Source organism: Chanodichthys erythropterus, chromosome 22 (genome assembly GCF_024489055.1).
Source record: "Chanodichthys erythropterus isolate Z2021 chromosome 22, ASM2448905v1, whole genome shotgun sequence".
NCBI classification, from domain to species: Eukaryota; Metazoa; Chordata; class Actinopteri; order Cypriniformes; family Xenocyprididae; genus Chanodichthys; species Chanodichthys erythropterus.
Window position 1 is genome coordinate 36749436 of NC_090242.1, and position 26030 is coordinate 36775465.

At 37.5% G+C, this 26030-nt stretch overlaps 2 protein-coding genes across 3 annotated transcripts; one reads left to right on the forward strand and one right to left on the reverse strand.

Annotated features, from left to right (window-relative positions):
- Positions 1 to 7874: 7874 nt before the first annotated feature.
- LOC137013252 (vimentin) lies at positions 7875 to 10306 on the forward strand. The gene is made up of 3 exons (XM_067376932.1): positions 7875 to 8361; positions 8723 to 9385; positions 10245 to 10306. The coding sequence occupies exons 1-3, from the start codon at positions 7896 to 7898 to the stop codon at positions 10304 to 10306; spliced, it is 1191 nt and encodes a 396-aa protein (XP_067233033.1). The 5' UTR covers positions 7875 to 7895.
- Positions 10307 to 14025: 3719 nt separating this feature from the next.
- Positions 14026 to 24241, reverse strand: nop14 (NOP14 nucleolar protein homolog (yeast)). 2 transcript variants are annotated; one of them, XM_067375742.1, is made up of 18 exons: positions 23918 to 24241; positions 22778 to 22912; positions 22555 to 22696; positions 22330 to 22469; positions 18411 to 18542; positions 18211 to 18333; positions 18003 to 18134; positions 17600 to 17927; positions 17283 to 17413; positions 17023 to 17108; positions 16403 to 16538; positions 16222 to 16323; positions 15983 to 16136; positions 15367 to 15514; positions 14752 to 14899; positions 14560 to 14678; positions 14315 to 14470; positions 14026 to 14236 (listed from the first exon to the last, which is right to left on the reverse strand). In XM_067375742.1, exons 1-18 carry the CDS (start codon positions 24101 to 24103, stop codon positions 14140 to 14142), a joined length of 2595 nt encoding a protein of 864 aa, XP_067231843.1. In that variant the 5' UTR covers positions 24104 to 24241; the 3' UTR covers positions 14026 to 14139. The 2 variants fall into 2 exon arrangements, with proteins under 2 accessions (XP_067231843.1, XP_067231842.1); XM_067375741.1 differs by having other exon boundaries at positions 17600 to 17930.
- Between the last annotated feature and the right edge of the window lie 1789 nt (positions 24242 to 26030).

Genomic DNA, 26030 nt, shown 5'->3' on the forward strand with positions numbered 1-26030 from the left:
GAGTTATGACTTAAGTCCAAGTTCTGACAAAAAAAGTAGAAATTCTGACTTAAAAAGTCATAATTATGACAAAAAAATGAAACTATGACATTAAAAAATCTAGATTCTGACATCAGTTGAAAGTGACAAAAAAGTTAAAATTATGTCATACTAAGTCAAATTATGGCTTAAAAAGGTTGAAACTGACATTAAAAATTGAAATTCTGGGTTAAATTGAAATTGACAAAAAGTCGAAATTATGACAAAAAATTGATCAAAAAGTCGACATTAAAAATGTGAAATTCTGACAGTTGAAATTCTGACCTAAAAAGTCATAATTATGTCATTAAAAAAAAAAAAAAATTCTGACCTAAATTGAAGTCAAAATTTTGAAATAAAAATAATGACATACTAAATCAATTATGAGATTATAAAGTTGAAATTATGAGATAAAGTTGAAATTATGACATTAAATCAATTATGAGATTAAAAAATTGAAATTATGAGATAAAAAGTCAAATTTATGGCTTTCTGTGTTATAATTATGACTTTTTATGTAATAGGCTTCCATAATCTGTATTACCTAACATGAGCAAAGATTAATAAATGAGATAACAAGTGTATTGCTCATAGTAAGTTAAAGCATTAACCAGTAGGAGCGTGCAGATCACTGAAGACGTGTTGATGTTGATGTTGTCATGCAGAAGCAGAACGCTGTAAATGGAAAGTCCCTGATTGTGTAACACGTCAAGCGCTCATTCAGGAGCGTGAAATGGAGCGTAACAGACTCTGAACTCTATGGGATGAAAGTGAAAGGTGCCGCCCAACTCCACTTATATCTTTACAACCATTCACTGCTTTTTTAGGCATGCTTCCGGCCAAACATTGGAGTATCGCTGTGGCAACGCTGGGGCGCAGGTGTGGCACTCTTACCTGTGTGGCGTCAGGTAAGAGGTTTCCCTCGGGGACGAACTCCGGTTGCCGAGCGACCGCATACTTGACAAACAAGAGCGCACATTCCACAGGATCTCCCAGGAAAGGAGCACCTTGTTATTGTTGTTGCCATGGCGCTGCGGCGAGCAGGTGCGCACGCGTCCCCTTGTTATTGATGTTGCGTGACGCACGCGCAAACCGCCACGGGGAACCCACTGGACGAGTCTCAGTTTGTCCGTTGTGAAGGTGGGAATTCCGGCAGGATGTGTTTACCCAGAATACCTAGTCGAATTCAAAGGCTTGACCCTGTGTGTGTGTGTGTGTGTGTGTGTGTGTGTGTGTGTGTGTGTCTTCGCCCCAGCTGTGATTTAACCCGTCTGTCTCTCGCTGATCTCACATCAGATACTGTACAGTATGTGTTCATACACTGAAACAGAAACACACTAACATCATGTCACATGACTGAGCAGAGAAAACGCCACATACAGGAACGGGTCACTAAATATCAGATCAAAACTAATAACCCTAATATATTTATTTTTAAATGTATTTCAGTATATGCAAAAATATATTTGCTAATATAAATGCTAAAATATTATATAAATGTATATATAAAATTTATTACATAAATACACCTTTCCTATTTATTATTTTTCATATTTATTTTGGCCATTTTTCAATATATTTTCAGTAACACTTTAGAATAAGGTTATGACCTTATTAAGTGTTACAATGTTTTAAAAAATGTTACGCTTATTGTTACAGTTTAAAAAAGTTACGCTTATTAAGTGTTACAACGTAAAAAAAGGCTAACGTTATTAGTAAGTGTAACTTTTTTAAAAATCATTGTAACACTTAAGCGTAACATTTAAAAAAAAAACACTTATAAAGTGTTACATTGTAACATTTTACAAATTATATACACACATGCGTTTTGTTTAGGTTCCCATTATTCATTTGAACCGACGTTACACAAACAGTTATTGAGCACTGAAGATGAATATGAATCTTGTGCTTCTGATGCGTTACACTCGATCTACAGGGAAGATGTTAAAGTATGAACGGGGTTTTATCATTTCATTCACACTTTTGTAGAAGTTGCAAGTCAGTACAAGAATGTCTTGTAAATATTACATTATTTACAGTCAAAATTATTGTACTTCCTGCCAAGAAAAACATCTGCATGTAAAAAAAAGCCAGCAGATTTTTTTCTCAATGTAATGAGAATCTCTTGATGAAACTTGCTGAGGCAGTAATGAAACCCTGTCTGTTCGAACCGTGAGACATTCCTCAGACGTCAGAAAGGTCAAACCATTATTTTTCAGGGTGAAATGTGAAAATAATAGGGTGTTAGTTTTAATCAAATCTGTATAAATGACATTGTGTCTCATGTTAGCAATATCCGTCACGGAGACACAAATGACTCGGAAAGCCGATTACAGACTCACAAACCGCTGTGAAGTGTGTCCCAAGAATCCCGTCTCTGAGCTGAAGCGTAGGATTCATGCAGGTATGATGGTGTTCAGACGTGCTTTGGCATGTTATTGATGCGTATCACCTCGTCCAACACGATGTTTAACATCTCATCTGCGGTTTCAGATGCTTTTTGTTAGACATTTATGGAAACACTCATGATAATGCAGTTTTTGCAGTCAGTATTTGTCTATTGATTTATATTAATGCATTGCAAATTAAAGTGGGACCAAAGAGGTGATTCTGAAGCAGCTGTACAGCACTTTTTACAGAAAACCGTTTTAAATGTATGAACCTGAAAATGAAGCTTGAATACAACTAGAAGTTCATGTCAGCATAACATGCACCAGAACAAATGTTCCTGAAGTCAAATGTTTTGGTAAAAGACAGAGAAAGTTGAGCTTGTGAAAGCTTGAAAGATCTGTGGCGCCCTCTGCTGTACAAACATCAACTCCAAATGCTTACAAACCAGAAAGGGTTAAGTCTTGAAAATCAGTGAAGTTTGATGTGGAGATGTGGTGATTTGCAGAACTGAAAGTCAAATAAAGACACTGAGGTGATGTAGTTTGAAATCAGTCTGCAATTCTTCTTGAATGTCGCGAGAAACAATGTTTTGTGAAATAATGTTATATAGTGTGATACAATAAGTTGATGTTTTAGTACCTCATTGGTTTTGTCTCATTTTATAACAGGGCAACTCTGGTTTCTTATTTTTGTAGAAAAGCGAAAAAAGCCTTAAATTAGGTTAAATTTGCTGTACTTCACTTCAGCTCTAACATAACAGCTAAACAGAAAAGTTATCAAATATAAAATAAACATACAATTATTATGCACTACTGCCATTTAATATAAAGTACATCCACTAATGCAAACTTTAAAGTCATTTTAAGTCGTTTTAACAGTATTCTGGACATGAGGATCAAATGTTAAATTAGCATCAAATATCACCTGTTAGCTAGATTAGCTAACAAACAAACTTCAGAGAAAGCCTGAAAGTTTGAAGTAATTTAAAAAACTTAAAGTTTAAAGGTTTTAAGTAGCTAAAAAAAGCTTAATTTAAAATTTTTGTTTTGTTTTAGCATTTTGCTAACTTGATCCTATCAGGTTTTAGCATTTTGCTAGCATTTTTTAGCACAATGCTAACATGATCTTAACAGGTTTTATCACACAGTAACATGTTTTAGCACATTTGGCTAGCATTATTTTAGCATGTTTCAGCACATCGCTAAGATGATCTTAACACATTGTTAGCATATGTTAACATGTTGTTAGCATGTTTTAACACATTGCTAAAATGTCTTAGTAGGTTTTGTCACATTGTTAACATGTTTTAACCCCTTTCCTAGCATTATTTACCATGTTTTAACACAATGCTAGTATGCTCTTAGCATTGATTAACACATTGCTAACATGGTCTTAACATGTTTTAATGCATTGCTAGCAAGATTTAGCATGTGGTAACATAATCTTAACAGGTTTTATCACATTGTTAACGTGATCTTACTATGTTGCTAACATGTTTTAACATTTGGCTAGCATTATTTTAGCATGTTTTAACACATTGTTAGCATGTTTCAGCACATTGCTAACATGATCTTAACACATTGTTAGCATATGTTAACATGTTGTTAGAATGTTTTATTACATTGTTAACATGATCTTTATTAGTTTTTTCACATTGTTAATGTGTTTTATCACATTGCTAGCATTTACCATGTTTTAACACATAGCTAGCAAGTTTTAGCATGTTGTTAACAAAATCTTAACAGGTTTTATCACATTGTTAACGTGATCTTACTATTTTGCTAACATGTTCTAACACATTGCTAGCATGATCCTAGCACATTTCTTTGATAGCATGTTTTAACACATTGTTAACATGATCTTAGCAGGTTTTGTCACATTGTTAACATGTTTTAACACATTGCTAGCATGATCCTAGCACGTTTTAACTCTTTATCACATTGCTAACATTATTTAGCATGTTATTAACATGACTTAGCATGTTGCTAGCATGTTTTAGCACACTGTTAACATGACCTTAACAGGTTTTGTCACATCGTTAACATGTTTTTTTCACATTGCTAGCACAATCTTAGCATTGATTAACACATTGCTAGCATGGTCATAACATGTTTTAACGCATTTTGCTAACTTGTTTTAGTATGTTTTTACGAAGTTTTAGCATATTGTTAACAAAATCTTAGCAGGTTTTATCACATTGTTAACGTGATCTTACTATGTTGCTAACATGTTTTAACATTTGGCTAGCATTATTTTAGCATGTTTTAACACATTGTTAGCATGTTTCAGCACATTGCTAACATGATCTTAACACATTGTTAGCATATGTTAACATGTTGTTAGAATGTTTTATTACATTTTTAACATGATCTTAGCAGGTTTTTTCACATTGTTAATGTGTTTTATCACATTGCTAGCATTTACCATGTTTTAACACATAGCTAGCAAGTTTTAGCATGTTGTTAACAAAATCTTAACAGGTTTTATCACATTGTTAATGCGATCTTACTATGTTGCTAGCATGTTCTAACACATTGCTAGCATGATCCTAGCACATTTTTTTACTAGCATGTTTTAACACATTGTTAACATGATCTTAGCAGGTTTTGTCACATTGTTAACGTGTTTTAACACATTGCTAGCATGATCCTAACACGTTTTAACTCTTTATCACATTACTAACATTATTTAGCATGTTATTAACATGACTTAGCATGTTGCTAGCATGTTTTAGCACACTGTTAACATGACCTTAACAGGTTTTGTCACATCGTTAACATGTTTTTTCACATTGCTAGCACCATCTTAGCATTGATTAACACATTGCTAGCATGGTCATAACATGTTTTAACGCATTTTGCTAACTTGTTTTAGTATGTTTTTAGGAAGTTTTAGCATATTGATAATAAAATCTTAGCAGGTTTTATCACATTGGTAACGTGATCTTACTATGTTGCTAGCATTTTTTAACACATTGCTAGAATGATCCTAGCACGTTTTAACATTTTAGAACATTGCTAACATTACTTAGCATTTTAATAGCATAATTTTAGCATGTTGCTAGCATGTTTTAGCACGTTGTAAACATGATCCTCAACACGTTGTTAGCATGATCTTAACATGAATTAACATGACTTAGCATGTTGCTAGCATGTTTTAGCACACTGTTAACATGACCTTAGCAGGTTTTGTCACATTGTTAACATGTTTTTTCACATTGCTAGCACGATCTTAGCATTGATTAGCATTGCTAGCATGGTCATAACATGTTTTAACGCATTTTGCTAACTTGTTTTAGCATGTTTTTAGCAAGTTTTAGCATATTGCTAACAAAATCTTAGCAGGTTTTATCACATTGTTAACGTGATCTTACTATGTTGCTAGCATTTTTTAACACATTGCTAGAATGATGCTAGCACGTTTTAACATTTTAGAACATTGCTAACATTACTTAGCATTTTAATAGCATCATTTTAGCATGTTGCTAGCATGTTTTAGCACGTTGTAAACATGATCCTCAACATGTTGTTAGCATGATGTTAACATGAATTAACATGACTTAGCATTTTGATAGCATGTTTTAGCACATTGCTAGTGTCAATTAGCATGTTGCTAGCACATGGCTAGCATGTTTTAGCTTGTCTGAGGATACTTGTTAAGCTTTGCTAGTGATAAGACAGCATAAATACTCTATTAGAAAGTTTTGACCCCCTCAGTGAAAGTCTGTGGAAATTCGGTAATGTTCGGAACTCCGATAGGTGAATTCCATATGCCAGATCAATTAGAAAAAGATAGTCAGAACAGTCTTGTAGCTTTAGGAGATATTGTTTATTATTTAGTCTCAGAAGAAGAAGAAGCTCAAATAGTAGATCAGTTTGTTGGTTTGACTGAGAAAGAAAGGCCACAGCCACATTATCATCAGGCTTTGAATGTGTGTAAATCCGTCATCTGTATAAAAATTACATTTGAAACCAAGTGATCTTAAGAGTTGCCCAAGGGGAAAAATGTAAATAAGTAAAAGAGTAAAGGGCCAAAACTGACCCCTGAGGAACACCAGATTGAAATCACACCAACCTCAGACCTGCATCCACCCAGATTGACAAACTGCTGACGATCTGAGAGGCTGGACTCAAACCAGATTAGTGCAGCATCAGAAACACCAAAGACTGTCTTTACGGGTGACTAAAAGAGAATGATCTTACAGTAAAGCACAAAAGTTTTTCTTCTGTAATAATGTCACATAAAATCACTGCTTTGTTAACAGAATGTGCTGATTTCAACAGACACGGGAGAAAACTCCTCGAGCTTAAGCGCTGACAGGTTGTTAAAATGAACCCCAGCAGGCCTACACAAGACGTTTTTGCGCAGAAATGTAGGAAAAGAGACGGCATCGGATGATGAATGTGTAAAACTGTCCTGAAGAGCGATGTATATAGCGCTTAGGCCGCAGTATTCCATCATTTCTATTAACACCATCAGTCAGTGTCAGTGATGTGAAGAGCTGAGAATGTCACAATATTCTCATGAGACAATCACATTCCTGCTACAGCCACACATAAACGCGTCATATATTTACTTTACTTTGATACAATTCACTCAGAAATTGCTAGTAAATTTCACAAATAATTACTTAGTTAACAAAGAAATTTTGAAGTACAACAATTGAAATTGTATTTTCTTGTAAAACAGACTCTAATAATCTATTTACAACTTCAAAAAATACTTTTTTTACATTGTGCATGTAATTCTCAAATCGAGCAATTGAAATTTAGCTAGAAAACAAATGATTTCTTTGAAAGAGAATGTTTAGTGGCTTTATTGATTGTAAAGTTGCTTGTTTTACTAGTTTTAAGACTTGCTTGTATTCAACAATTGAGGAAAACAATTTTATGTAAATCAAGATAATTCGTAGCATGTCTAAATATAACATTTTGATGAGATACACTACAAAAAAAATGTTCTTCCTCAGTATTTCTGTCTTGTTTTCCAGCACAAACATCTAAACATTCTTAAATCAAAACAAAAATACATAATTTTCTGCAGCGCACATCACAAATCTCCCCAAACATCTGACAAACAAACGGAGAGAAACAAGCTTAGAAGAGAGCTAAAGGGCTTGAGTTTTTTTGTAAAGCACATTAATTCATCCGTATGAGGTTATATGGAAACAGTGAGCCACACTGACCTGAAATTACAGTGAGAAGAAATAGTGACTCTCGCACACTTGCTGGTTATGTGGCACTGGAGTGCGAGAGCCGCTCGGCCTCCAGATGACAATGAGACGTGAGCTAATGAGAAACTCAAGCCTTCGAACTCGGGCAGGAGTGTCATGATCCGCTTTTAAAACATGTCAAAACCCTGCAAGACTTTCAAGGGCCTGTGCAAGATTCTTGGCGGGTCCATATAAACGCCGGTGAGCTGAAGAGAGAGACAGGCACGAGGAGAAACCTTCCAGATCACAAGCGCAGAAGCCCGAGGACACAGACATGAGAGGTACGACGTATTCACAGAAGAGCCTGAGCGTCAGCGGCTCCAGCCGGATGAGGGTCCAGAGCCCGTCGCCTTCCCGATGCCGAGGCTCTTCATACAGCCGCGGCCGGACGGGATTCCAGGGTCAGGCGGTGGAAGTCGCCACTGAGATCCATCAGCACCACGCCAACGAGAAGGAGGAGATGCAGGAGCTGAATGTGCGCTTCGCTGGATACATCGAGAAGGTCCAGGCGCTGGAGCAGAGGAACGCCGCGCTGAGAGCCGAGCTGGAATCCCTTCAGGGACGCTTTAAGGGAGGACCGACCGGCCTCGGGGAGGAATACGAACTGAAGTTTAAAGAAATGAGGGACCTAATCGAAGCTCTGACCGCCGAGAAGGGCGCGGCTGATATAGAGAGGGGCTACATCGAAGAAGAGGTGGAGGTCTGGAGGCTGAAGCTGGAGGAAGAGCTGGCCATCAAAGGTGAGGCAGAAGATCAGTACATGCAAAAAAATTTCTTGATTTCCAGAACAAATATCTAAACATTCTTAAATCAAGATATATTTACTGGAGAACCAAATGACTTGAGATTGCTTGTTGCTTGTTTTCTATAAAACAAAAAGAAAAAATGTCTGTAATTGGGGTCAGAAAGTCGGGACTGCATTTTGTTTATAAACAAGCTTGGAATTAAAATAATGTCAGTTTGTAGAACAAAAGTTCATTGACCAATTAGTCTAAAGAGTTGTACCAAAGTCAGAACTCTAACATATAGCTTCTATTGCATGAGTAAAACAAATTTATAGAGTTTATTTATAAAATACCATTCATGACCTCGACTCCACAGAGGAGGCTGAAATGATTCTCCGCGAGTTCCGTCAAGACGTCGACAACGCCACGCTACAGAAGGCCGACCTGGAGAAGCGCATCGAGCAGCTGGTGGCCGAGATCGAGTTCCTGAAGAAGCTCCATGACGAAGAAGTCGCCGACCTCCTCAAGCAGATCGAGGAGTCCAAGGTGACGGTGGAGCTGGACTCCGACAGACCCGACCTGGCCGCGTACCTGCGCAACATGCGCGCGGAGATCGAGGCCGTGGCCGCCCGCAACGTCCAGGAGGCCGAGAAGTGGTACAAGGGCAAGTTCGACACTCTGAAGGAACAGGCCAGCAAACACGAGGGCCACATGAAGACCATGAAGGACGAGATCACCACCTTCCACAACCAGGTCACGGACCTGCAGAACCAGATCGACGGCCTGAGGGCGCGTAACGCCGCTCTGGAGCAGCAGCTGGAGGACATGGAGTCCGCGCACCTGGACAAGACGGCCGGTCTGGAGGACATCATCGCCCAGCTGGAGAGCCAGCTGTGCGAGACCAAGATGGAAATGGGGAAATACATGGCTGACTACCAGGAGCTGCTTCACATCAAGCTGAAGCTGGACGCAGAGATCGCCACCTACAGGAAGCTGCTGGAAGGAGAGGAGAAGCGTCTTGGGATCTCCGTCGCCGAAGGTCTGTCTGGAGTGGCGGGTGAGTTTGCCTAAATATACTAGTGCTTTAGGATGTTCAAGTGTCCATTCCTGTTAACTTAATAAGGCTGGAATACACTGAATGATTTTTTCCACAATTTACAGGTAATTGGCAAAAGTCAAAGTTAGTTTGCAGATTTGACTGATTTCACAGAAAATCGACTGAAGATCAAACACTAACAGACTTTCAGATCCTTCTGAACAATTCAAACTCGCGCCGAATCAAACTTCACGTGAGATTATAATTATCATAAATATGAGTTTCCAAGTTGGAAATTTCTCTCAAGTCATATTTACTGCTGGGAAACTCAGAAATAATTTCTATACCCCAGTTTCCGAATATCCTAGGCAGAGTTTCCTAGTCAGAAATTCCTAGTTGGAGTCTCCTAGTTGGAAACTGGACATGAACACCCTGTCAATTCATATTTACTACTGGGAAACTCTGAGATAATTTGGCACAAGAGTGTCCGAGTTGGCCTTTCCATAAATTACAAACATGGTGGAGTTTTGCTGCTGTGACTGGTGTGATAGAGCTGTGAATGTTTATATAGTTGTAAACAAATGGGACTCTACATTATATTCAAAATGAAATATCTTCTGTACATTTGGCTTTAATAAGATTAGCCCAAGAAATGGGGAAGAATAAACCTGGTGTCCTGCATGATTCCTATTACCCTGACAAGAGGGTGTTCATGTCCAATTTCCAACTAGGAAACTCCAAATAGGAATTTCCAACTAGGAAACTTGTATTTATGATAATTCCGATATCATGTGAAGGCAGCATGTCTTCGAAAATTCTTGCAAACTTGTCTTAATCTGATGTGTCTTAATTTTCCCAGCAGTGACGGAGGAGAGAACCACGTCTGTGTCCCGCACTGTAGAGACTCACACGGCTGTTGCCTGAGGACTGACGGAAGCGTCCGAAGACTCAAACCCGACTAAACCTGTCCCACTAAGCTAGCTGAGTTAACGGAGACTCACGAGAAGTAAAACTTTGTCTCATGTAAAAGAACCAGTACTAAATAAAGCTTGAGTTCAATGCACACTTGTCTCTGTTGAATACTGGGTCCTTAATTTCTGGAGTTTATACATTAATTGGTCACACTGTCATCAGTTGGAGTTAAAAATTAATTTATTGATTTTATAAAAATTAACATTTTTATTGTTTATTGTCTAAAGCGCTGCAGAAATAAATGTGACTTGACATAAAAAGGTACAGTTGAAATATGAAACCTACAGTAATTGACCTAGTAATAGTACACACATTAACCTGTTTAACTGTAATCATCTGAACTTAACTGGTTGTAGTTCATGAATGCTTTGGAATACAGACCTCAGGCTGGGCTCTTTTTTATTGCAGAAGTGATGAACGGTAAAAAAAGTTATAAAACTTTACTGTAACGCTAAGAAAACAACATTTATTTTATACAAATATATATATTTTATAAAATAATTTGGCCACTAAAATTGTTATATAATCAGATTTGCATCTAACCATGTTTCGTTCCAAATTTGAAGTTGGTATCACAAAAATTGAGCCACTAAAAGGATTTAAAGTAGCGTTTCCATGGTAACGCAATGTTCAATTTGAGCACATTCGAATGATTACTAAAATGTCATGGAGTTTCCTAGTTGGAAATTGGACATGAACGCCCTCTGAAGTCATATTTACCACTGGGAAACAGATAAATCTGATGCCCGAGTTTCCAAGTTGGATCATAAACTTTAAACAATGATTGCTGCTTATACTGGTGTTCGTTATTAGATTTTCCACAGCAGCTACATCGCTACAAACTATTGTCATTATAGTAATGCATATTTACATAATCGTTTGAAGCACAGTGTATGTTGTGTACACAGTGATGCTACCTTCACATCAGAATTATCATAAATACGAGTTTCTTAGAGTTCACTAGTTAGAAATTGGACATGAATGCCCTGTAAAGTTGCATTTACTACTGGGAAACTCAAAGATAATTTTGACCCAAGTTTCCGAGTTGGGCGTGCCATAAACCTTAAACATGTTGGAGGAGAGAACGATTGCTGCTGTGACTGGTATTGTTTTTCCACAATTATCGTAAATATGAGTTTCCTAGTTGGAAATTGGACATGAGCGCCCTGTAAAGTTGTGTTTACTACTTGGAAACTCTGGAGATAGTTTTGACCCCTGAGTTTCCGAGTTGGCCGTGCCATAAACCTTAAACATGTTGGAGGGGAGAACTATTGCTGCTGTGACTGATATTGTTTATTAGTTTTTCCCCAACTATCGGACTTATCGTAAAAATAAGAGTTTCCTAGTCATAGTTTTCTAGTCTTAAATTCCTAGTTGGAGTTTGCTAGTCACGATTTTCCGAGTTGGGCGTGCCATTAACTGTAAACATGTTGGAGGGGAGAACTATTGCTGCTGTGACTGGTATTGTTTTAATTTTTCCACAACAGCAACATTGCCTTGTCTTATCATTAAAGTAATGTATATTTACATATATGGATAACCATTTTCCACATATGTTTTACACACATTGAAAATAGCCTGCATTTGACCGGATTCCAGAATCGTTAGAAAGTTGACTATATATATAGCATGTTGAATGTTTATATTGTTGTCAACAAATGAGATGCTACATTTTATTCAAAATTAAACCTCTTTAATACATTTTGGCTTTAATAAGACTGATTCCTGTTCTTCCAGACAACAAAGCACTTGAACGGAATGAGCTCGCATTCATAACTTAGGAAATGGTAAGTAGGAAATTTCAGATAGAAGGCAGCAAGAATACACAACAGCAATAACTTATATTTATATTTATGGCACGCCCAACTCGGAAACTCGGGGGTCAAAATTATCTATGAGTTTCCCAGTAGTAAATACATCTTGAGAGAGCGTTTTTCAATTAGGAAACTCCAATTTTCGACTACAAAGCTCAAACTAGGAATTTCCAAGTAGAAATATCCAACTAAGAATTTCCAACTAGGAATTTCCAAGTAGAAATATCCAACTAAGAATTTCCAACTAGGAAACTCCAATTTTCCAACTTTCAACTACAAAGCTCAAACAAGAATTTCCAAGTAGAAAAATCCAACTATGAATTTCCAAGTAGAAAAATCCAACTATGAATTTCCAAGTAGAAAAATCCAACTATGAATTTCCAAGTAGAAATATCCAACTATGAATTTCCAAGTAGAAATATCCAACTATGAATTTCCAAGTAGAAATATCCAACTATGAATTTCCAAGTAGAAAAATCCAGCTAGGAATTTCCAAGTAGAAATATCCAACTATGAATTTCCAAGTAGAAAAATCCAGCTAGGAAACTCCAATTTTCCAACTTTCAACTATAAAGCTCAAACTATGAATTTCCAAGTAGAAATATCCAACTAGGAATTTCCAAGTAGAAATATCCAACTAGGAATTTCCAAGTAGAAATATCCAACTAGGAATTTCCAAGTAGAAAAATCCAACTATGAATTTCCAAGTAGAAAAATCCAGCTAGGAAACTCCAATTTTCCAACTTTCAACTACAAAGCTCAAACAAGAATTTCCAACTAGGAATTTCCAAGTAGAAAAATCCAACTAGGAATTTCCAAGTAGAAATATCCAACTATGAATTTCCAAGTAGAAAAATCCAGCTAGGAAACTCCAATTTTCCAACTTTCAACTACAAAGCTCAAACAAGAATTTCCAACTAGGAATTTCCAAGTAGAAATATCCAACTAGGAATTTCCAAGTAGAAATATCCAACTAGGAATTTCCAAGTAGAAATATCCAACTAGGAATTTCCAAGTAGAAATATCCAACTAGGAATTTCCAAGTAGAAATATCCAGCTAGGAAACTCCAATTTTCCAACTTTCAACTACAAAGCTCAAACAAGAATTTCCAACTAGGAATTTCCAAGTAGAAAAATCCAACTATGAATTTCCAAGTAGAAAAATCCAACTAGGAATTTCCAAGTAGAAATATCCAACTAGGAATTTCCAAGTAGAAAAATCCAGCTAGGAAACTCCAATTTTCCAACTACAAAGCTCAAACAAGAATTTCCAACTAGGAATTTCCAAGTAGAAAAATCCAACTAGGAATTTCCAAGTAGAAAAATCCAACTAGGAATTTCCAAGTAGAAATATCCAACTATGAATTTCCAAGTAGAAAAATCCAACTATGAATTTCCAAGTAGAAATATCCAACTAGGAATTTCCAAGTAGAAATATCCAACTAGGAATTTCCAAGTAGAAAAATCCAGCTAGGAAACTCCAATTTTCCAACTTTCAACTACAAAGCTTAAACTAGGAATTTCTGACTAGAAAAATCCAACTAGGAATTTCCAAGTAGAAAAATCCAACTAGGAAACTCCAACTCTGAAATTGCTCTAAAATCAAAGCCCTACATCTAACCAAGTTTTGTTCCAAATTTGAAGTTGTCACAAATTGAGCCGCTAAAAAGTGTAAAAGTAGTGTTTCCATGATAATGCAGTGTCCAATTCCAAAGCCGTTTTCATAGGATGAATTTGGAGTGTTTAAGCTTTCGAATGATGACTACTAAAATATATCATGGGAAAAAAAGGTTATAAACCAGAACACACAGAGTTAAAAGGTTTAACATAACCACACTGGATTATCCCACATAAAGAAAGTCTCACTGCACAAAAGTTTCCTTTTATTTCTCATAACGTCACAAAATACAAAACCTCATCACGAGAATAAATGTGCAGTTTATCAGAGTATTCAAACAGTTCATAACAGCATCACTTCCTCTTCATCCTCTTGAGGGCCTTCCATTCTCCCTCCTGATTGGCCAGACTGCCGTAGAGCGCCTTCACCTTCCTCTTCCTCTCCGCATCCCTGATGCACAAACACAACACCACCATGAGACACTGGCATGATTAGAGTGCAGTCACATGACACGGACGTCACGCTCACCTGCTCATGATGTCATTGAGTTTCTCCTGAGCCAGGAAGCGCGTGTCCTTCCGGATCTCCCTCAGCGCTCCCTTAAACTCGCGCTTGTACTTGTGCTTGAGTCGCTCTCGCTCCTTCTCTTCTTTGGTGTTCCCTCGTTTTTTACCGTAATCCAGACTGGAGGAGAGAAGAGGAACGATTAGTTTGGCGATAGAAAGTCAGAATCAGTGAGAGGGAAACACGTTTCTACTTCATGCTTGACTCACATTTGCACAATTTTAGGTGTGAGGAGTTTCAGTGGGATGGGTTTCTTCTTCTTGAACACCAGAGGTGCATGCTGGGAAGGCTCTTCAGGAATGGCATCTAATATCTCTCTGTGAAGTTCCTGCAGGAGATAAATCGGAATGAATCAAAATGGCCTGATTGCAGTAAACATGAGGTAATGAGCGAGCATGAACCTGTATACAGGCGGGGTAGAGCTCAACAGGAAGATGGTCGAGAAGCAGCGTTCTGATTGGCTGAAAGATGTGACCGTATGACGTCAGGTGCTTATAGAGTGACGTGCATCGCTTCACCAGATCCAGACACGAGTCGAGGAGCGACAGCCTGAAACACACAAACACGTCATCTCATCACTGACCAGATTAATTAACCCGTAGGTTAGGTTTATACAAAAACAGCTTTTTATGTCAAATTCACTTTATAAAAGACCCACATTTCTAACTTTCATTCATGGGGATCACATGGATAATTTGACATGGTTTAGTGTGAGATTTTTGTCCATCTTTTGGAAAATGCAGTTATAAAAGTAAAAAATGATCTCTTTATCCAGCAGATGCTGCAGAGCTCCACTATTTGCTGTTTGACTGACTGAAAGACTCTTTTCACAAGTATTTTCAGCTGATTCAGATCTAAATATTATCAAATCACAATTATGACAATAAAAATCACTTTTTGTCAAAGTTTAGCTTTGTACTGAAAAAAAAAAGTTTTTCAATAATGTTAATGTCACGTTAATGTTCTTAACAGTGATTGAGTGTCGTCAGCTGGAGAGTGTGTGTGTGTGTGTGTACCTGCAGTGGTCTCTCTCCGCTGGACTTCTGTGAGCTGTGCACAGTGACATGGGCTTCCTGTTCCAGCTGTGAGACGCGTTTGGATCCGTCAGAACCAGCAGATCGCAGTTCTTCCCCTGCTGTCTGAACGGACTCACTACTGTATAACCTACAAACACACACACACACACACACACACACACACACACACACACCACAATATCGAATGTCACATGAGTTCGGCTGACAGTCATTCAGAATCAAGCGCTCGGGCTAAACGTGTGAATCCAGAGCTCCAAACTAACACACTTCTCATAAAACTAGACTCAATATCTTCAGTCATTTCTCTTCTCCAGTAAATGTATCTTGATTTAAGAATGATGAGATATTTGTGCTGGAAAACAAGAAACACTGAGGAAGAACATGACGTGCAATGGACACGAGCAGAAAGTAAACACCAAGATTCCTCTTCCTGTTTCCACAGTTATGTTTGAACAGACGGATCAGATGAAGGAAAATCTGACTGGACGCTTGAGTATGTAGAAAATTTCCCATCACAGCCAGACGTGACATCAGTTCACACAACAGTGAGATTATTTCTGCTGCTCATGTGAAAAGAAACGCACAGAACACACACCTGTGCTGCTCTTGTCGGGGACCGTCAGGTGCAGGAGGCCCAGCAGGAAGTTCAGCAGCTCTGGGAAAAACCTCTGAGACAGGGACACAAACTCCAGCGCCAGACAGCAGAGGATCAAGCCCTTATACGCGTCCTCCAGAGAGACCACCACACACTGAAACACGCATAAGCAGGTGACACTGATGCGCGCTGTACAACTAAATCAAACGGTCGACTCATTATTGCAGACACACACTGACCTTGGTGAGCGCCTGGCTGATGTAGAGGAACGCTGGCGTCGTCACCGGATGCCTGAAGTCTGACGTGGGGAACAACAGCGCCGTGATCTTCAGAAGAACCAACTGCAACACAAACACACACCATCAGTTCAGGATCAGCATCTCCTCACTGTATCTGTGTACCAAGAGTTTATCAGCGCACCATGTCAAGATTGGGCATCGCAGCGCGACCTTTGACCTCCAGAGTCTCCTCCATGCTGTGAGCGCTGTCGCTGAGCAACGTCTGCACGGCTTTACAGGCGGCCTCCGGAAACAGCTGACACAGACTGTAGATCTGACTGCACAACACACACACACACACACACACACACACACGTAAAATGGTGAGAGTGTGCATGAGTATGCGAGTGTGAGTATGTGGATGTGTGAGACTATGTGTCTGAGAGTATATGCATGCGAGTACGTTTGAGTATGTGTATGTGCAAGTACGTGTGTGAGTGCATGCGAGTATGCGAGTATAAGTATGTACAAGTAAGTATGTGCAAATGTGCGCATGCAAGTATGTTAATGTGTGTAAGTATGTGAGAGTATGTGCAAATATGTGCATGAGTATGCGAGTATAAGTATGTGCGACTGCATGCAAGCATGTGTGTGTAAGTATGTGAGAGTATGTGAATATGTGTATGTGCGTTTGAGTAAGCGTATGTGCGCGAGTATGTGTGAATGTGCGCGTGAGTATGCTAGTATAAGTATGTCCGATTAAGTATGTGTGAATATGTGCATGTGAGTATGTGAATGTGCGTATGAGTATGTGTTACTCACGGGATGAGGGCGTTGACGGTTTTAAGATCAGGAGGATTCTGGGTGGCGAGTTCACCAACATACTCCAGCAGAAAGCCGAACAACCTCTGAACACAAGAATAAAACACTGAACAATCTCATTCAACACACACACACACACACACACACACACACACACACACACACACACACACACTCAACAGGCAGCATCCTCACTGATGTAAAATAATCACCTGGGAAAATGAGGAAAATTAAAAAGACGTTTGTTGTGTCTGCCTCACCTGTAGTTTGGCTTTGTTTCCTGTGGCCAGACTGGGATGGTGACACTTGACCGTTCTGTCCAGTATGAGGCGCTGCTGCTCTGAACTGTGACCCCGCAGGAGCGACTGCAGATCACTGTAACTCTCTGGAGCTGAAACACACACAGGAAACGAACAGAAATCAGGTGTGTAAAGATACTCCAAGCCTTTAAGTGGCGCTGTGATTTTCATCTCAAAGTGTGTCTGACGTGTTTCCTCATCATTATTGTGAATAAACTGTAACATTAAACTCAGGAAGTGGTTTCGCTCATGATCATGTGACTGTGCAGGTGTGTCACCTGTGAATGTGTACGGCAGTTCTGCTTTGGCGGCTTCCTGTGTGGCTCTCCTCTGCTCCTCGCTGACCGCTGCTTCAACACTGACCTCCTCTTCCTCAGCGCCCTGATCGTCCTCATCCTCACTGCCCTCATCAGACTGCAGGTCACAGTGATCATCATCTCCATCATCATCCTCTCCTGCGTCTTCATCCTCCTCCACCTCCTCCTCTTCTTCACCCTCATCATCATCTGCACCGGTCTCATGCTCTTCCTCTCCTCCCTCTTCATCATCATCCTCCTCCTCTCTCTCCTCCTCCTCCTCCTCGCCCTCGATGTTCCATTTGCCGTCCTGCTGAAAGACAGAGTCAAACTCACGCTCATTTACATAAATGAATATTTAAATCACATGCAGTGCGTTTCTGACCTTGTAAGCGAGAGTTTTCCGCTCGTCACCATCCAGTACGAATCCATCGTTGATGTCGTCGGCAGAGATGTGTGTGTCTGTCTGAGCCGATTCCTCCTCAGCTTCTCCCATCATCCTCTTCAGTCTGTCGGCCTGAATCACAAACACACATCAGTGAGTCTTCCTCGTCCTCGTCCTCATCCGGTGTTGGGCAGCAGGTGTTCAGTACCTCCAGCGTCTGCAGGCGGAGTCTCTCCTCTCGAGCGAGTTCCTCGGCGCTCTTCAGCTTCTCCGACGGCTGAGCCTTCATCTCAAAGCCCAGCTCTCGCACCATCACGTCATACTCCTCCAGCTGACACACACACACACACATCAGAGTGAGGAAGAGCAGCACACACTCACAGACGTGATCACAGGGCGCTGTGGTACCTTGGGTTTGTCCGCCTCGTCTTTCGTCTCTTTTGGGGTTTTGTGGGCCAGAAGGTTCTGGATGGATTTCCACTCCTGATCCAGTTTCTCCGTGAGGACCTGCGCCTCCTCCTTCTGAGTCTGACGCTCGCGCTGAGGACAGGAAGAGCATCGTCGTTAAATGTCCGTTCACAACCATAATGTTTTATTAAATGATCCATCTCCAATAGCAAATAGCAAAATCCACATCACAGCCAATCAAAATCCATTCTGCTTTTAAAACAGAAAAAAAAGCTACTATTATCATAGTTATTACAACTATTAGTTATTGTTACAGCTATTGTTACAGCTATTGTTACAGCTATTACAGCTATCGTTAGTTATCATTAGGGACATCATTACAGTTATAGGTATTATTATAGTTATTACAGCTACTATTATATTCATTGTTACAGCTATCATTATAGTTATCGTTACGACTATCGTTAGTTCTCGATACAGCTAGTTACAGTTATTATAGCTACCATTTTACTTATCGTTACAGCTATTCTTATAGTTGTTATAGCTATTGTTAGTTATTACAGCTATCGTTATAGTTTTCGTTATAGCTATTGTTACAGTTATTACAGCTATCGTTATAGTTACCGTTACAGCTATCGTTATAGTTATAGCTATTGTTAGTTATTACAGCTATCGTTATAGTTATCGTTATAGATATTGTTACAATTACAGCTATCGTTAGTTATTGTTATAGCTATTTTTACAGCTATCGTTATAGTTATCGTTACAACTATCGTTAGTTATCGTTACAGCTAGTTAGTTATTACAGCTATCGTTATAGTTATCGGTATAGATATTGTTACAATTACAGCTATCGTTATAGTTATTGTTATAGCTATTGTTACAGTTATTACAGCTATCGTTATAGTTATAGCTATTTTTACAGCTATCGTTATAGTTATCGTTACAACTATCGTTAGTTATCGTTACAGCTAGTTAGTTATTACAGCTATCGTTTTAGTTATCGTTACAGCTATCGTTACAGTTATTATAGCTACCATTTTAGTTATCGTTACAGCTATTCTTATAGTTGTTATAGCTATTGTTAGTTATTACAGCTTTCGTTATAGTTATCGTTATAGATATTGTTACAGTTATTACAGCTATCGTTATAGTTACCGTTACAGCTATCGTTACAGTTATTACAGCTATCGTTATAGTTACCGTTACAGCTATCGTTATAGTTATAGCTATTGTTAGTTATTACAGCTATCGTTATAGTTATCGTTATAGATATTGTTACAATTACAGCTATCGTTATAGTTATCGTTATAGCTATTTTTACAGCTATCGTTATAGTTATCGTTATAGCTATTTTTACAGCTATCGTTATAGTTATCGTTACAACTATCGTTAGTTATCGTTACAGCTAGTTAGTTATTACAGCTATCGTTTTAGTTATCGTTACAGCTATCGTTACAGTTATTGTTACAGTTATTACAGCTATCATTAGTTATTGTTACAGCTATCATTACAGTTATTTTTATAAGTATTATTATAGTTATTACAGCTAGTATTATATTTATTGTTACAGCTATCATTAATGTTATCGTTACAATTATCGTTAGTTATCGTTACAGCTAGTTACAGTTATTATAGCTACCATTTTAGTTATCGTTACAGCCATTCTTATAGTTGTTATAGCTATTGTTAGTTATTACAGCTTTCGTTATAGTTATCGTTATAGATATTGTTACAGTTATTACAGCTATCGTTATAGTTATCGTTATAGCTATTGTTACCAGTTATTACAGCTATCGTTATAGTTACCGTTACAGCTATCGTTATAGTTATAGCTATTGTTAGTTATTACAGCTATCGTTATAGTTATCATTATAGATATTGTTACAATTACAGCTATCGTTAGTTATCGTTATAGCTATTTTTACAGCTATCGTTATAGTTATCGTTACAACTATCGTTAGTTATCGTTACAGCTAGTTAGTTATTACAGCTATCGTTTTAGTTATCGTTACAGCTATCGTTACAGTTATTGTTACGGTTATTACAGCTATCATTAGTTATTGCTACAGCTATCATTATCGTTACAGCTATTGTTACAGTTATTACAGCTATCGTTATAGTTATCGTTAAATATTGTTAGTTATCGTTACAGCTATTCTTATCATTATAGCTATTGTTACAGTTATTACAGCTATCGTTATAGTTATCATTATAGCTATTGTTAGTTATTGTTATAGCTATTGTTAGTTATTACAGCTATCGTTATAGTTACCTTTACAGCTATCGTTATAGTTATAGCTATTGTTAGTTATTACAGCTATCGTTATAGTTATCGTTATAGATATTGTTACAGTTATTACAGCTATCGTTATAGTTATCATTATAGCTATTGTTACAGTTATTATAGCTATCGTTATAGTTATCGTTATAGCTATTGTTACAGTTATTACAGCTATCGTTATAGTTATCGTTATAGCTATTGTTACAGTTATTACAGCTATCGTTATAGTTATCGTTACAACTATCGTTAGTTATTGTTACAGCTATTGTTACAGTTATTACAGCTATCGTTAGTTATCGTTACAGCTATCATTAGTTATCGTTAGAGACATCATTACAGTTATTGTTATAGATATTATAGTTATTACACCTAGTATCATATTTATTGTTACAGCTGTTGTATAGTTATCGTTACAACAATCATCATTGTTATCGTTATAGTTATCGTTACAGCAATTGTCAGTTACCGTTAGAGCCATCATTAGTTATTGTTACAGATATTACTATGGTTATTACAGCTACCATTATATTAATTGTTACAGCTATCATTATAGTTATCGTTACAACTATCGTTAGTTATCGTTACAGCTAGTTACAGTTATTACAGCTATCGTTTTAGTTATTGTTACAGCTATCATTATCGTTACAGCTATTGTTACAGTTATTACAGCTATCGTTTTAGTTATCGTTACAGCTATTCTTATAGTTATCGTTATATCTATTGTTACAGTTATTACAGCTATCGTTATAGTTATCGTTACCACTATCATTATCATTACAGCTATTGTTACAGTTATTATAGCTATCGTTAGTTATTGTTACAGCTATCATTAGTTATCGTTAGAGACATCATTACAGTTATTGTTATAGGTATTATAGTTATTACAGCTAACATTATATTTATCGTTACAGCTGTTGTAATATTTATCGTTACAGCTGTTGTTATAGTTATTGTTAAAGCAATCGTCATAGTTATCGTTAGAGCCATCATTACAATTATTGTTATAGGTATTATTATAGTTATTACAGCTACCATTATATTTATTGTTACAGCTATCATTACAATTATCAAAGCTATCGTTATAATTTTCGTTAGAGCCATCATTACGGTTATAGTTATTACAGCTACCATTATATTTATCGTTATAGCTATTGTTATAGTTATCGTTACAGCTATCATTATCATTAAAGCCATTCATTACAGTTATTGTTATAGGTATTATAGTTATTACAGCTACCTTTATATTTATCGCTACAACTTTCATTAGTTATCGTTACAGCTATCATTATAGTTCTAGTTACAGCTATCATTAAAGTTACTGTTAAGGGTATTATAGTTATTACAGCTACCTTTATATTTATCGTTACAGCTGTTGTGATAGTTATCGTTACAATTATCGTTAGTTATCGTTACAGCTATCGTTATAGTTATTGTTAAAGGTATTATAGTAATTACAACTACCACTATTACCATTACAGCTACTGTTCTAATAATCATTACTGTTATCATTACAGTTACGACAGCTATTATTATGGTTATCGTTACAGCTATCACAGTTATCGTTTACATTACCATCTAATGGTGTGGACAGAGTGAAGTTTAAAGTAATGTTGTATTATTTAAAGAAACACTGACCTTTTCCTGTTTGGATTTGACGATGAGTTCTTCGATCAGTTCCTGCCGTGACTTGGGCCTGTGTTCGTCACCTTCATCTCCAGCGCTCTTCTTCCTCAGCAAACCTCCACCGCCGCCGAAATGTGTCGCGGTCAATTCGGCTGCAGAGACAGAGACGGTCAGTCTGATCGCCAATCATCGCGTCAGGACTTGAGCGTATCATTAATAACTATTGACGTATGTCACCTGACAGCAGTCCCTTCTCCTCGGAGTCACTGTCGCTGTCAATCACATCCGTCATCTTCTCCAGCTCTGCCAGAGACTGACCGTAATGCGTCAGCTCCTCTTCCTCATTTAGATTATACATGTCCTTCCTGTCGTGAGTACGCTACACACACACACACACACACACACAGCATCAGTAAACACACATGATGAAAGTGAATGCGATGATGATGAGGTGCGTCACCTGTCTCTCCAGTGTGAATCTCTGCAGAATTTTCTCCTCAGGTGTGATTTTATTATCATATTCACCGAAGCGTCTGTCAACGAATTTGTTGTTCTTGTCTTTCGTTCTGAACTCCTTCAGGAGAGTTTCCTTCCTCTGTCAATCAAACAGACACGGCATCAGGGCTGGACACGGACACAAATATCACCATTTGATTCGATTCCTTTTCATTTGAGTCGATTCGATGTGTATTTGGACATATATCAGGTCAATCAAACAACATCTTATTTGCATACAACCATTTAAAGGGTTAGTTCACCCAAAAATGAAAATAATGTCATTAATTACTCTCCCTCATGTCGTTCCACACCCGTAAGACCTTTGTTCATCTTCAGAACACAAATTAAGATATTTTTGATGAAATCCAATGGCTCAGTGAGGCCTCCATAGCCAGCAATGACATTTCCTCTCTCAAGATCCATTAATGTACTAAAACATATTTAAATCAGGTCATGTGAGTACAGTGGTTCAATATTAATATTATAAAGCCATGAGAATATTTTTGGTGCGCCAAAAAAACAAAATAACGACTTATATAGTGATGGCCGATTTCAAAACACTGCTTCAGGAAGCATCGGAGCGTTATGAATCTTTTGTGTCGAATCAGCGGTTCGGAGCGCCAAAGTCACGTGATTTCAGCAGTTTGACATGCGATCCGAATCATGATTCGACACAAAAGATTCATAATGCTCCGAAGCTTCCTGAAGCAGTGTTTTGAAATCGGCCATCACTATATAAGTCGTTATTTTGTTTTTTTTGCCGCACCAAAAATATTCTCATGGCTTTATAATATTAATATTGAACCACTGTACTCACATGAACTGATTTAAATACTGATTTAAATGAACTGATTTGTGTTCTGAAGATGAATGAAGGTCTTACGGGTGTGGAACGACATGAGGGAGAGTAATTAATGACAGAATTTTCATTTTTGGGTGAACTAACCTTTTAATTGCAGTTTTTTAATAATAATAATGTAACAATAATGACATAATCGTGTTTCTGTAGTGGCACAGATGACAATACCACAGTATTTTATGTAACACTCGCACACCACAGTATGAATTCATGTCCATAAACTCAACTTTACTCTGTTTTTACCTTCTTAATGGCTCTGGATCGCGAGACTCCCGGCAGACCCACGTCATGTTTACTCTTGCGGCCCAGAACATCGAACTTCTTGCGGTTGATTTTCACCTCGAACGGGTTTTTCTGAATCTCCGGAGCCGCTTTAGACTTGCGGACTTTATCAGACAAACCGCTGCTGAACTTCTGCTTCCTCATCATTAAACTCGCCGATCGGACACTGAATAAGAGATCGATATGATCATTTAATCATTATAATCTTTAAAATAAGCGCTAGAGCGTTTCATCTGTTCATCATCACAAACTCACACGCTGCGCACACGAGCACGCGGAGGACAGACGCTGATGGGGCGATTATCGCCTCCTGCGGTCGGGAGAGGAACTGCGCACACGCTCATATTTGATGAAGTTATTTTCATGTTTATTACTGCGAAACTGCTTTGAAACAATCTGTATTCTATAAAGCGCCATAGAAATATGTGAAATCATATGTAATAGATCCTGTTAAAATGGTGAAATCAGGCCATCTAACACTAATATACTTGAACATGTTTTAGTATGATCACAAGTGTTTCATGGTTGTATATGTATGTATAGACCACACATATATCAGAGCTTAATTGAATTATGTACTTTTATTTATTATTTGTAACTTATCTTTTCTTACAATAATGTTGTTATTTTGTTAAAGTAAAAACTATTTATGCTTTTGTAATGTTATTGTTTTTATTTATTTATTATTTTTATTGTTATTATTATTACTGTTATTACTGAATTTATATATGTTTATTTGGTGGTTAGGGTTATGGGGAAGAGGAGGGAAAAAAGTAACCTTAATTGTATGAAGCTTTGTGTTAATACTTTGAAAAAATTTATAAAGGTATAAAAAATCAGCACTAAAATGAATAAATGCTCGTTTGAACGAATAAATATATGATGTGACAATAAATGCAGCTTTTTACATTTTTTAAAAATGCATTTATTGTGTACAGTGAAACAAAGTTGCAGTTGCACACAAAACATCAGCAGGGGTCGCTATGATCCTGTGAGTGTGTGTTCACTGTATTTGTGTGCGAGATTTATTTTATTTATTTATTTTTATTGCAAGTATGAACAAGAACAACTAGATCATATCAATATAACAATGGATGACATCAAATATAAATACTGAAGGAAGACAAATGCATAAAGTAGTGGAAGGAAAGCAATCAAATAAACAGAAATAAATTAAAAAGTAACATTCATCAGATCATTATATAGATTCATAAATTTGACACTTTTTTTTGTTAATCTTTTTTAGTGTTATAATTTATTATAAGATCATGACATCCTTATTAAACGTTTAGAGCATGTTGTGGGTCTGAGAGGGACTGTTTTAAAATGGTTTTCTTCTTATTTGAAGGGACGATCCTTTTCAGTGAGGGTTGGGGAATTTTCCTCTTCTTCAGTTCCTATTGACTGTGGAGTACCTCAGGGCTCCATTTTGGGCCCTATTCTGTTTTCATTATTTTTGTTGCCTTTAGGCCTTATTTTCAAAAAACACAGAATGTCTTATCATCTTTATGCTGATGATATTCAGATTTACCTACCTATTAGATCTGAAGGATCAACTTCTCAGTCTTCTTTGCTACCATGTCTTGAGGAGGTGAAGAGCTGGCTAGAGCGAAACTGCCTACAGCTTAATGAGAATAAATCTGAAGTAATCATTTTTGGGTCAAATAAGTTTGTCTGTGACATAAATGATGTGTTAGGTTCATGGACAACAAATGTGCAGCCCCACATAAGAAATTTGGGTGTAATTTTTGACTCTGCTTTAACGTTTGATCGTCAAATTAAAAGTGTGGTGAAAAGTTGCTTCTTTCAGTTGAGGACTATTGCAAAAATGAAATCCTTTCTGTCTGCTGCTGACCTTGAGATAGTGATACATGCATTTATCTCCTCCCGTTTGGATCACTGTAATGCACTTTATTTGGGAGTAAGTCAAACTCTTATTTCAAAATTGCAATTGGTCCAGAATGCAGCTGCGAGACTCCTTACTAATACAAAGAAAAGGGAGCATATTACTCCAGTTTTGGAAAAGCTGCATTGGCTTCCAGTTAAATATCGGATTCAGTACAAGATGTTACTG